This window comes from Macrobrachium rosenbergii, chromosome 12 (genome assembly GCF_040412425.1).
Source record: "Macrobrachium rosenbergii isolate ZJJX-2024 chromosome 12, ASM4041242v1, whole genome shotgun sequence".
Lineage (NCBI taxonomy): Eukaryota > Metazoa > Arthropoda > Malacostraca > Decapoda > Palaemonidae > Macrobrachium > Macrobrachium rosenbergii.
Window position 1 is genome coordinate 58026675 of NC_089752.1, and position 13228 is coordinate 58039902.

At 32.1% G+C, this 13228-nt stretch overlaps 1 protein-coding gene and 1 long non-coding RNA gene across 2 annotated transcripts in view; one reads left to right on the top strand and one right to left on the bottom strand.

The window, feature by feature from the left end:
- Nucleotides 1-13228, top strand: part of LOC136843682 (transmembrane protein 151B-like) — a 264510-nt gene that overhangs the window by 240701 nt on the left and 10581 nt on the right. The window contains exons 4-8 of the mRNA XM_067112244.1: nt 3407-3529; nt 4484-4642; nt 5403-5561; nt 12223-12341; nt 12653-12719. Coding sequence (XP_066968345.1) covers nt 3407-3529; nt 4484-4642; nt 5403-5561; nt 12223-12341; nt 12653-12719 — 627 coding nt within the window. The remainder of the gene's footprint in view (nt 1-3406; nt 3530-4483; nt 4643-5402; nt 5562-12222; nt 12342-12652; nt 12720-13228) is intronic.
- The window catches only part of LOC136843683 (uncharacterized), a 252254-nt gene that overhangs the window by 10638 nt on the left and 228388 nt on the right, over nt 1-13228 (bottom strand). The gene's annotated exons all lie outside the window — the stretch shown is intronic.

Below are 13228 nucleotides of genomic sequence, written 5' to 3' on the forward strand. Positions count from 1 at the left end.
ACATTAATAAATAAATAGATAAAATATTAGTAAATTATTAAAATACAAACTCAAAACTATGATGACAATAAATTCTTCATTTTACAGCCCCCACTCCCTAAAAAATGAGTATATAACAAACAATCTATTTCCGTCCATCCGTTACACTTTACACGTATTCGAATACCTGTGATCATATGGAAATTCAGCCAACAAGATCATTGCATCACCTCACACATGATGGTCATAGAATAACTATTACTATAGCAAAAGCATCTTAAAAACCATTTTGATGAAGAACAAAGCATATTTCGAATACAACATTTTTGGCAAACTTTATTCAAGGACTGCCATCTATATATGGGAAAAATATTACGAAATTGAAAAATACAGTTAACAAATACTTCGGTCTATTCACAAAAAGAGGAATGAAATAAACTGCAAAATATTCAAACGCTCTATTTCAGTTTCCAGAACAATATTTCAATCCCTCGGAAAAAGCAATGTTTTAATCTTCTTTCGTTCTCCCAGTTTTATATACGGGAAATGGTAAGCACATACACGCACATACATCCAAATATCACTTTATTCTGTATTTTTTCAAAAGCAGATTTCTCTGAAAGATTGCAAACGTATAGAAAAATAATTCAGCAGTCACTTCAACCTCTTCATTCTAAAACGTCTTTCTTCCCCCATTCTCTATACAAGATCAGACCACCTCTGAAAACTCAGGTCCGTCTTTTCATGTGTGTGAATAAATAACTGAACACAACGTCGTATCTGATGCAAGTAAATGATGTCATACTTTCTAAATATAGAGGGTTCATTTCAATATTAAAAGAGAAAATGCCAAAAAATGTGCGTAATTTGTCTAGTTACACAATTACTTTAAGGAGCTTTCGTCCAACGTTGGTGGACTTTTACAATAAAAGCTCTGGAAAGTCTTTTGTGAAACCTGACATATATGTAAATATTTTGGAACTGATTCTTTTTAATATTACTGCGGAACCTTTTCTGCATATCATCGTATGTTTCTATTTTCAGTCTTTCAACCGCGTTCACTTGAGGGATACTTCATTTTTACGTGTTAGTGTTTTCTTTGATAATAATAATAATAATAATAATAATAATAATAATAATAATAATAATAATAATAATAATAATAATAATAATAATAATAATAATATTTCCTTCGACATGTTTCGACCACCTCGATGGTCATCTTCCAGAAGATGACCATCGAGCTCGTCGAAACATGTCGACGGAAAGAGTACCAGAAATACCAGGTAGACGTCCAAAAGAAGAAAAATGAAATACCACAAAGAAATACCACCAGGGAAATCTACGGATTTACAACCCAGGTTTCAGTAACCTACTGTAGTATTAAAATAATAATAATAATAATAATAATAATAATAATAATAATAATAATAATAATAATAATAATAATAATAATAATAATAAAAATAATAATAATAACATGAAGATAAGTGGATTCTATGTTAATATGATTTGAAAACAACTTCTAATTATAAATGCACAGACCAAAGGTTGCCTTAAAATCAGCGGTATTTTTTCGCCAGACTCTCGAAATTAAATGAACCGTGAAACTGGACATCTGAGTCCTCAGATGACGATATTTTAATTAGATGTTAAAATTCTCAATCTCATATTTTTGATAAACAGTTTGATAGGAATGGTTGGGAGGGCCCGGGGTGGGGGAAGGGCTGTGAGAGAAGGTTAATGTTTGTTGGATGGAAGGGCAAAAACAGTGTTAATAATAGCAATGGAAAATAATTATACCTTTTACCATACTTGTTTTCGTTGAAGATCACAACGCACAATGATTTCGCTGGAGAAAAATCCACATTGATGTCACTGTACAAATACAGTTAAAAATAAAGCTCTATGGAGGGCTTTGTATTTATATATATTTGAGCAGTTACATAACTGTGGATTTGTTTCCAAATTTATGACTCATGCTACTATGAGTATTTTGGAGCCTCGATGGCTCGGTCGGTAGAGCAACAACCTCAGACTTCATAGAGGTCTGTGGCGAGGGTTCAATCCCCGCAGCCGACCGGTCAGAGAAGGCGGACACTTTGCTATCCGTATAAGACACCCCGGGATTACGTAGGTAATCAACGGATAGGTTTGCTGATAGCAAATGGGTGTTACAGACTAATACACACATAAACAAAGCCCCTCCGACATCTTCTAAAAACATAACAGACACCTCACACGTCTCGAACTATCGACCTAACCGCCCAGTTCTCCTCGCTGCTGGGAGAAAGGGAGCTGGGATTTCGTACAATACATGTACACATTGTTAGGGGTCAAAGCGATGTCAGGCAGGGCAGCCCATCGAGGCTACGGCCTGCCCCACTGCCAAATCAAAAGTCCTTCAAAGAAGGCATCGTGCTTACCCCATATAAAAATGGGAAAAAAGCAAGTTAAAACGAAGAAGAAGAAGCTACTATGAGTATTTTGTAATGATTTTGTTGTTCAAATTTTTTCAGTTTATACGGAGAGCTTCCGAAAGGCTGCTTTTATCTCACTTACATTATGAAAACTCTAAAGAACCGAAAATAACTATTAGCGACTGATAAAGAGAACTGAACAAGCTCTCCATAAATTTTTGATAGACCCTGATGATGAAATTATTAGGGAATCGAATTTTAATTTCAAAGCTTTTGCAGTAAAGGCGAGCTGAAATTATTATTATTATTATTATTATTATTATTATTATTATTATTATTATTATTATTATTATTATTATCATATAAAGATTTATGCCAAAGGCCAACCACTGGGACTTAGGAAGTCATTCAGCGCTGAAAGGGAAGCTGAGAGTAAAGAGGTTTTTAGAGGCGTAACAGGAGGAAAACCTCACAGTTGCACTACGAAAAAATTGTTAGGAGAGGATAGGATGGAAGAAAGAATATGAATGGAGGTAGAGCAAAAGAAATGAAAAGGGATTGCAGTTAGGGGCCGAAGGGACGCCGCAAAGAACATTAAGTAATGCCTAGTTCCTCGTTGGACGAGCCGGTAGAGTTCTCGGCTAGCACTCTGCTAGGCCCGAGTTCGAGTCTCCGGCCGGCTAATGAAGAATTAGAGGAATTTATTTCTGGTGATAGAAATTCATTTCTCGGTATAATGTGGTTCGGATTCCACAATAAGCTGTAGGTCCCGTTGCTAGGTAACCAACTGGTTCTTAGCCACGTAAAATAAGTCTAATCCTTCGGGCCAGCCCTCTCTAGGAGAGCTGTTAATCAGCTCAGTGGTCTGGTTAAACTAAGGTATACTGAACTTTGTTTTTAGCCTACAGAGCATCGTATTAGATGCACTGATGGCACTACCCTCTTACGGGTATTATTATTATTATTATTATTATTATTATTATTATTATTATTATCACTTCTTCTAGCAACGGCCAGAACGACAAACTGTGTGTGAAACGCTACGCCACGGAGCCAACTGGAAGTGCTTTATCCTCACCCTTCTTATCATAGCCTGCTTGGCGGCTATCACCTGGTGCAGGTTTACGCAGGTAAGCTACTTGTACCTGTCTCGTGTTATATTAGGATTAAACTGGGAGTAAGTATTTTCGTTCCTCACTACTGCAGTGAATAAATTCTTTATCTTCATACGTGCAGAAAATATTCCTTAATTTCCTTGACCAATTCGTTACAGGCATCTGAATTTCCAGTTTATTCAATGCTTAAAATGTTTGTACTTGAGATTTTCAAAATGACAATTTCGGAAAACATGGGATGACCCAACGTCATTTTCTGTAATATTTCGTTTGCTTTTGGGTCTGAATAATCTAATGTTCTTCAGAGGGTATTAATATTTCATAATTATCTCTGTGTGATACTGTCGTCATTTCACGTAGAAAGCGAAACACTGTTATTTAATATGATAATCTAATTCAAATTACAGTGTTAAAAGATGTGCTCCTTTACCTTTAAAGATATTTCCCTCTTTTATAGGAGGTACATTGAATATATTGTCTCAATTCTAAAGCAAACGAAAAACATTTTTTTCTTGTAAGTGACGAGAACTAAAGACATTCTTCTACAGATGAAATTTTTATAGGGAACGAAATTAAAGGATATTTTCCTTAAGAGACAAGGCAAATTAAAGTAATACACCTTTACGATGGACGAAGATCAAAGATTTTTCTCTAAAGATAACTAAAAAGGAAAGACACTCACGTCAACAGGATACGAAAGTAAAGACATTTTCTTCAGTGGCAACGAAAAGTAGAGATATTAATTTTTATAGCGGGGTAAACTTGAAAACATTTTCCCTCTAAGGTAACGACATGAAAGTTATTCATCTTTAGAATAGTGGAAAATTAGAGAATTTCCCTCAAAGTTCAAGAAAATGAAAGACATCCATGCAAGAAGAAGAAAAAAATTGAAGACAAATTTTCTTTACAGATACCGGGAAAAGACACTTCTTCCTCAGAGATAAGGAAAACACATTCTTTTCTCCACAGGTGACGAAAATCATCGTCAATTTCGACAACTTTCCCATCACGAAGACGAGACACCTGAGTCCATGTGAAGAGGGTTACCTGTACATACCCATAGCCTTCTTAGCTATGCTCTACCTGGTGTACCTGGTCGAGTGCTTCCACTGTCCTACCAGGGCGCAAGTAAGAGGAACGCAATTTTGCGATTTCGTAATTTGATTCTCTTGACGCGTTATGAAGACTAGTTGATCAGTCAGTGCAAAATTCGTTTGATCCAAAATCATTCAATGCCAACGCCAATTAGTGGGGTTCATTTGTGCAATTACTTGTTCATGTAATTTTAGTGAACAATGGAAGGATTACTTGCAGCTCTCATTACTGGCATTCATATAATTTGTTTATGGAAATTACGAATGGCGGGGTTAAAGTGGTTTTTTTATTGTCAAATATTCATTGTTAGCAAAAAATATACATCGTGATTTTTTTGGGGTAAAAGATGTTTATCTTAACATACGAGTAAAGCAATCAATGTTATTATTATAGTCCTGGAAAAGGTTTAAATATTTAAAAGATTATTTTTGAATATTTAAAACATAATTTCACCACTAACCGTAGTGATGGCACTTTCTTGCCCCATCCCCTTATAGAGATATAATTTGAGTACTAACAAATTATAGTCTTAAAAAAAAGAGTAAAAACAAGAAAAATAACACAACAGTACATAAATCTGGTCATTGCATAAAAATCCAAACATCTCAATGCAACTCCCGCCACCGCCCTCCCACCCCACCACCAATTATCCCCCTCCCCACCCCGGTTATCTACCAAGCAAGCTCCAACATTAAATTTGCGATAATTGCCGCGCCTTTCCCTACTACTACTACTACTACTACTACTAATACTACTACTAATGGTGACCTGTAACCTTTGCCGTACTGACCAGCTGACCCACACGACCCCGGCAACGCAGGTCTTGGCCATGATCGAGTCCATGAAATCTGCTCTGCCCGTCATTTGGTGGAAGGCAGTTTGTTACCATTACGCAAGGAGGTCTCGCCATATCACGCGCTATCGCAATGGGGACGCGTATACAAGCACTCAGGTACGAGGATATTTTTCACCTTTCCTTACCTTTACTTTCCCTTACCTCAATTTTTATGATCTGGCCCTTTTTTACCCTACGGGTTTTTCACCCTTGATAAAGGATTTTCTCATTTCTAATCATTTTCCCCCTTTTTCATAGTTTGACATTTTTTCCTGTTGGTTTTCACTCATTTAATAAAGGATTTTATCAAAATTAATAATTCCCTATATTTTTTCCTTAGATGGATTCGTATATTTTCACCTTTCTTTACCTTTACCTTTCTTTTTCCTATTTTTTGGATTGCTTGACATTTTTGACGTTTTTTCCCATATGAGAAAGGATTTTGTCAAAATTAATATTATTTTTTTTTTTCTTTAATGGATTCGTATATTTTTTTTTGCATTACCTTTACCCATCACTTATTTTTTAGGGGGGTTGTTTGCCTTTTTCCCCCCTCTGGCTTTTCCTCATTTGATGAAAGATTTTATTACATTTAATAATTTTCTATATTGTTTTATTTGATGGGTTCTTATACTATTTTTCCTTTACCTTACCATATTATTTCTTGGATAGTTCAACAATTTTTTCCTGTGATTTTATTCCATTCGAAAAACATTTTATAAAATCTATCATTTCCCGTGATTTTTTCCCTGTAGACTTTTTTAAAGCTTAATATTTTTTTTAGCCAATCCAAAATTGGAATTCTTGATATAATTTGGTATGTTTACAGGAAAAATCTTCTCAGTATGGAGGTTTTTCATTTTACCATTTTGTTTTCCTATATCAAGGATGTTTGGTTCAAAGACTAATATCTTTTTGCAATTTTGGAATTTTTTACATGAATTTGATTTATACCAACAATTTTTCTCATAATTTTTTTTTCCAAAATTAAGATATTTTTCTTAAAGTACCACGCTACGCTTGTGACTCGCTATTCACTGGAGCGTCTAATCCTGTCGATTCGACATGATTGAAGTTAATACTCGATGTAATTTGATATTTTTTGTTACTAAAGTTTTATCCTAAATCTGTAGGGCTTATATCACGCCGATATCATCAAGTGATTCAGGTGAAAGCGTTACGAACCATCTGAAAACGTTTTAAGTATCAATATTCATAACGTTATTAAATAAAAATACCCCTATGATGGTTTTTTTACCGAAAAAATTTTTTAAAGAATTCTTCATTTCAGTACTAAAAAACTCCAAGCTGCTTTATACACACTCGCACACAAACACACACAGGTAGAAAAAAATCACTGATAACATCTAAAATAATTCAACTTCGCCATACCCAAGTTTCTCTTAATCTGTGTACTAAAGCCCTATCTTTTCAAAATCTCCTAAATCCTTTTCTCACAGAATTACCCCAACGATCTTTTCCTCTTCCATTTTCCCTGTTAATGATTCAGTAAACCACTCTACATTGTTGTGCTCTTTGCTTAAAGATTTCATGACAATTAACGGCACCACATCTCTTTATGTTTCGTGGATGAAAGCCTACAAATGAAAAAAATTAGTCAGCTGATATTATGTACATGCAAACTGGTGAAATACTAGAGGAGGAATTTCTTAAATCTTTATTTTCAAATTCCCGTTAACAGGTTGGCTACGACGATTTAACAAAAAATTAACGAAGACGCGTAGCAAGAAAATATAATGAGGCACAAAATATACAGGAAAATTAAATTAAAACAAAGTCTTTCATGTATCAAGATCGAAAGCAGGTTTGCTGCTACTGCAAAGAAAATAAAAACTCAGTTCGACGTTTCTCTTATCTTTTTTTATTTGTATTATTGGTCCGTTTACGCAGCTTTACATCTTTTCTTTAAGCTTCCTCTCGATTCTGTTGTCTTTACACTTCCTCATTCTGCCTCGGAATTAGACGGTTAAAGTAACGCATTGGCTTAAAGTATCCTTTCAGAACACTGAATAGTTGTCTGATAATGAAACACAAAAAACATTGGAACAGTTTTGTTAAATATCTATAACAAAACAACTCCGCATGTTTATATAGAGTATTTTTGTAGAAAACTGAATATTTGTCTAATAATAAAAAACAGAAAACACTGGAACTTAGCTTTGTTAAATGTCTATAACAAAACTCCGCAAGTTTATAAAGAATACTTTTATAGAAAAAGGAATATTTTTCTGATAATAAAAGGCAGAAAACATTGGAACGTAGTTTTGTCAAATGTCTATAATAAAACAAGTCGGTATATTTCATATATTTTGTGAAAACTAAACTCACGACGGCAATCGATTGCACAAAGAACTGTAACATACAACATGATATCCTCTTGTTTCAAAGCGCTCGCTTTCATCTCACGTCGACACAAACATATCTAATTCTTACAGAGCGAAAAGAAACACAACTGCTCTCCTATGGAATAATCTATGACAAAGTGGGGACGAAAACAAACGCGAACAAACACTTCGCAGATCTAAAGAACCTCCCGAACCAAACAAGGTTTACAATGGTCTGCAGGAAGCGTATATGGTACAATGGGCTTATCTAATTAGCCAGCGGTACAATACAACGCCGTCTGTGTCCAGATAAGGGAAAGACTTAAAACCGTCATTTCCTTGCATGTTAAGGACAATGTTGTAAATACATGCTTGTAAAGATACAACAAGTATACACGCGCACATATACAGATACCAAACGCATACATACACAGACCTATATATATATATATATATATATATATATATATATATATATATATATATATATATATATATATATATATATATATATATATATATATATATATATATATATATATATATATATATATGTGTACAATATATGTTTATATATATACATCCTGTATATATATAATATATAATATACATATATATATATTTTTCTGAGATTCCTAAAAGTAATGGATTTGTCTTCAATTTATTGTCTGAGATTTCTAAAAGTAATAGATTTCTCTTCAATTTATTTTTCGAGATTCCTAAAAGTAATAGATTTCTCTTCAATTTATTTTCTGAGATTCCTAAAAGTAATAGATTTGTCTTCAATTTATTTTCTGAAATTCCTAAAAGTAATAGATTTGTCTTCAATTTATTTAGTTTAGGAGTTTTTCTTTATTGGTGTGGGTTGTATTTTTCTGTCCAAAGGAAAGTTATACAGTATTTTTCTCTGCAGCATTAGTAAAACAACTTATATAAAACTATTCGAGCCACTGGAAATTAACCGCTTCTCTCTCTCTCTCTCTCTCTGTTAATTTTTAGTGAAATGAATGGTTTTACTTCTTAAGTTGTTTTAGCAGTGCTACAGAGAAAAGTACTGTGTAACTTTCTTCTAGACAGAAAAATACAACCCACACCAGTAAAGAAAAACTCCTAAACAAGTTTGGGAACGTTGTCCTGCCAAAAAAAAAGAAAAAAAACTTGGACAATTTTCAAGGCAAAGAAGGTTATTATTATTATTATTATTATTATTATTATTATTATTATTATTATTATTATTATTATTATTATTATTATTATTATTATTATCTATAAAATGAACCCTGTTCATAAGAAACAAGTTCACAGTCCCCATTTATTTGAAATCCAAGCTTCCAAAGAATATGGTGTTCATTTGAAAGAAGTATCAGAAGTTAGGAGGGAAATACAAAAAGAAGAGATCATTTTTTAGAAGAGAAAAAATAAATGAACAATATAATAAATAAATAAATAGATAAAAATGTAAGTAAATTACCAAAAACAAGGAGAATTGGTTTAGGGCAGTAACGTATTACTGTACATCTTCGCTCGAACTTTTGAGGTTCCATTTGCAAGACATCCTCAGGGAGAGTGTTCCATAGTCCAACGGCGTGAGGAATAAAGGACCTCTTAACTGAGAAGTTCGACAGCGAGGCACATTTACTGCATATTGGTACTACTGTTCAGCAAATCTCGTTGCTCTCGGCAGGAAAAGGGGATCAGCGATCAATTGTGAAACTGAAATGTCTTAAAATACAAATTATGAAACACTGACAAACAAGATGGTCCAAGTCATAACTGCTAATGTTAACTATCAAAACCTACTACCACGAACCACTCTGTCTTAAAGACGCTGAATCTAAAGGCAAATCTATTACTTTTAGGAATCTCAGAAAATGAATTGAAGACAAATCTATTACTTTTAGTAATCTCAGAAAATGAACTGAAGACAAATGTATTACTTTTCAGAATCTCAGGCAATAAATTGAAGACAAATCTATTACTTTTAGGAATCTCAGAAAATAAATTACAGACAAATCCATTACCTTTAGGAATCTCAAAAAATAAATTGAAGACAAATCTATTACTTTTAGGAATCTCAGAAAATAAATTGAAGACAAATCTATTACTTTTAGGAATCTCAGAAAATAAATTGAAGACAAATCTATTAATTTTAGGAATCTCAGACAATAAATTAAAGACAAATCTGTTAATTTTAGGAATCTCAGAAAATAAATTGAAGACAAATCTATTACTTTTAGGAATCTCAGAAAATAAATTGAAGACAAATCTATTACTTTTAGGAATCTCAGACAATAAATTGAAGACAAATCTATTACTTTTAGGAATCTCAGAAAATAAATTGAAGACAGATCTATTACTTGTAGGAATCTCAGGAAATAAATTGAAGACAAATTTATTACTTTTAGGGATCTCAGAAAATAAATTACAGACAAATCTATTACTTTTAGGAATTTCAGAAAATAAATTGAAGACAAATCTATTACTTTTAGGAATCTCAGAAAATAAATTGAAGACAAATCTATTACTTTTATAAATCTCAGAAAATAAATTGCAGACAAATCTATTACTTTTAGGAATTTCAGAAAATAAATTGAAGACAAATCTATTACTTTCAGGAATTTCAGAAAATAAATTGAAGAAAAATCTATTACTTTTAGGAATCCCAGAAAATAAATTGAAGACAAATCTATTACTTTTAGGAATCTCAGACAATAAATTGAAGACAAATCTATTATTTTTAGGAATCTCAGAAAATAAATTGAAGACAGATCTATTACTTTTAGGAATCTCAGACAATAAATTGAGTTATAATAAACTCAGCCACTGACATGCGTGTAAGAAAGCTTAATATTCCTCAACAATTTCCTAAAATAGTCAATAATGGCATCATGCCATTCTAAACTTTTATTAGTCATACCACTCCATCAGTCGCCTGTGAGTGAGCAATTATCAGAATTCCTATTAAGACTTACTCATGAATTTCAGGGATGGGCGTTGACTTGTATGTATACTTCATTTTTTTTTATCGATTCATGATGGAAAGTGGATAATTTTTATTCATATATACATATATACATTTATGTATACATACGTATAGCCTACATACACACACACGCATATTTATATATATATATATATGTATATATATACATATATACACACATGTAAATATAAATATATATATATACACACACAAACACACACACACACACACACACACACACACATATATATATATATATATATATATATATATATATATATATATATATATATATATATATATATATATATATACATATATATATATATATATATATATATATATATATATATATATATATATACAAACTGTGTATAAGAATATATATATCCCCATTACATGCAAACTTTACAACTGGAATTATACGAAATATCTCATGATCTGTCGTACACGTCTAGTCACAAATGCTTGTAAAGCATTTTTGTCCATTATGAAGGCTATTTGCAAAACATAGTTTATGTCAAAAAAAAAAATTCTTCCTAAAGAGAATACGTCCTTGGTTTCAGTTCCGTTGACGAATTTTAAAAACGTCTGAAGTAAATTGTATATATCAAATTTTTAAAAGTCTTAATTTTTTTTCTTCTTTAAGAACCATGGTCGTTTGAAATTACTCATAATTTTTTTGTCCTTGAAAAACGACGTAAGGACCGTTATAATATTTTTTCCCCTTTAAAAGAAAAAGTTTTTATGTTTTATTATTTCTCTGAGTCACTCTTGTTAGCTAGGCCATTTTAGGATTTAGAATTATTAGATGTAATTGTAACTCCTCTTCCGATTAACACCTTTCATATTTACCCCAAATACAAGTGTTTATATTTTATAAGATAAAGATTATTACGAGATGTTTTTCTCCCGGGGAAAAATACTACACCCAGCGAAAATGTTTTTTTCCTTATCAAACACTTTTTTATGAGGTTTAGCTGATTCTGATTCTGTGAAGTTCCACGAATCGTTAGAAATAATTACAACAACATATATTTTTTACAATTAAAATTTGAAGTTACCACTACGGTAAATTGGCTCTACGGAGGAAATATTCGACTGAAATCAATAGAATTCCTTCAGCTTCAGAAAACAGATTATTTTAAATAAAATTTTCCTAAGAGAGTCTATCCAGACATGTCTAACATTTCTTGCGTAAAAATTTTGTGTTTAATCTGTATATTTGTTAAGAAATTCAATTAAACCTTAATTTTCTTAATAAATATTAAAAATACGCTTTATACAAATCCTTATAATTGTTGCTTTAAGACTGGAAACATTACTCCATCTATACCCATGAATATACAGGATATCATATCATATAGATTCTAATAATATATTAAATTTACAAGTATCATTTATTCTTCGAAAATGATAAATATATAATTTCACAATTTCTCTTCAACAGGTGTTTTATGAACGTGTGAATACATACGCAGCCGGGACATGTTTTACTTTCTATAACTGTGGCGTCAAAGACATTTCCAAAAGATTGCAGACCTTCAAAATATTATATACTAAGATAAGGTACAGTATCAAATAAATCTCATGTGGATATATATATATATACATATATATCCAGTATATATATATATATATATATATATATATATATATATATATATATATATATATATATATATATATATATGTATAAATTGTTCGTATACATATACGTATGTATATACAGATATTTCGTAAATGAACACTCTTAAATTTAATATATTCTGTAGGTAAAAACTCAGTCACTTGCATTCATTTTCATTCCCATCCTCAAATTACCTGTGGGTCGAAACCAAAGCAAATTGTCAAAAACAATTTGTCTAATTTGTCCGCAGGTTCTCCAAAGGATTTGTTTCTAATAATCTCGAAACAGCTAACGAATTTGAGGAACAGAGAGCTAGGGTTCTTCCAGGTAAGATTTTACATCTTATGAGACGTCAGTGCAAATTGGTTATCGTAATCCATTAAACTATTATATGTACGTTTGTTGATTTATGCTTACCTGTCTCGTCCCTAGTTGACGAACAGCGAACGCCATTTTTCCCCATTCTGAGAAAATAGGCTTCCAAAGATTCCGACGCATGATTCAGAGTTTTATAAGTAGTTCATCTTTTGAAGACATTTCTTTGGAAAATGTGACAACGCAGACATCTAAAATTTGATATGTAAAAAGAGTATCAAAACTGAGACACTCTGCTTGGAGCTCGCAAAATCTTTAAAAAAATGGAATGCGTCAGTCCGTGAAAACAGGGGCGTGTTATGCTGCTTTTCAAGTGAACATATTACCTTCTTTGGCATTTTGGTAACTTGCAATTACTTAACTACTGTTTTGAGCTTATTGTACTTTGCTACTGTCCTACGTTTTCAGTTGAGCTTATTGTACTTTGCTACTGTCCTGCGTTTTTGGTAAA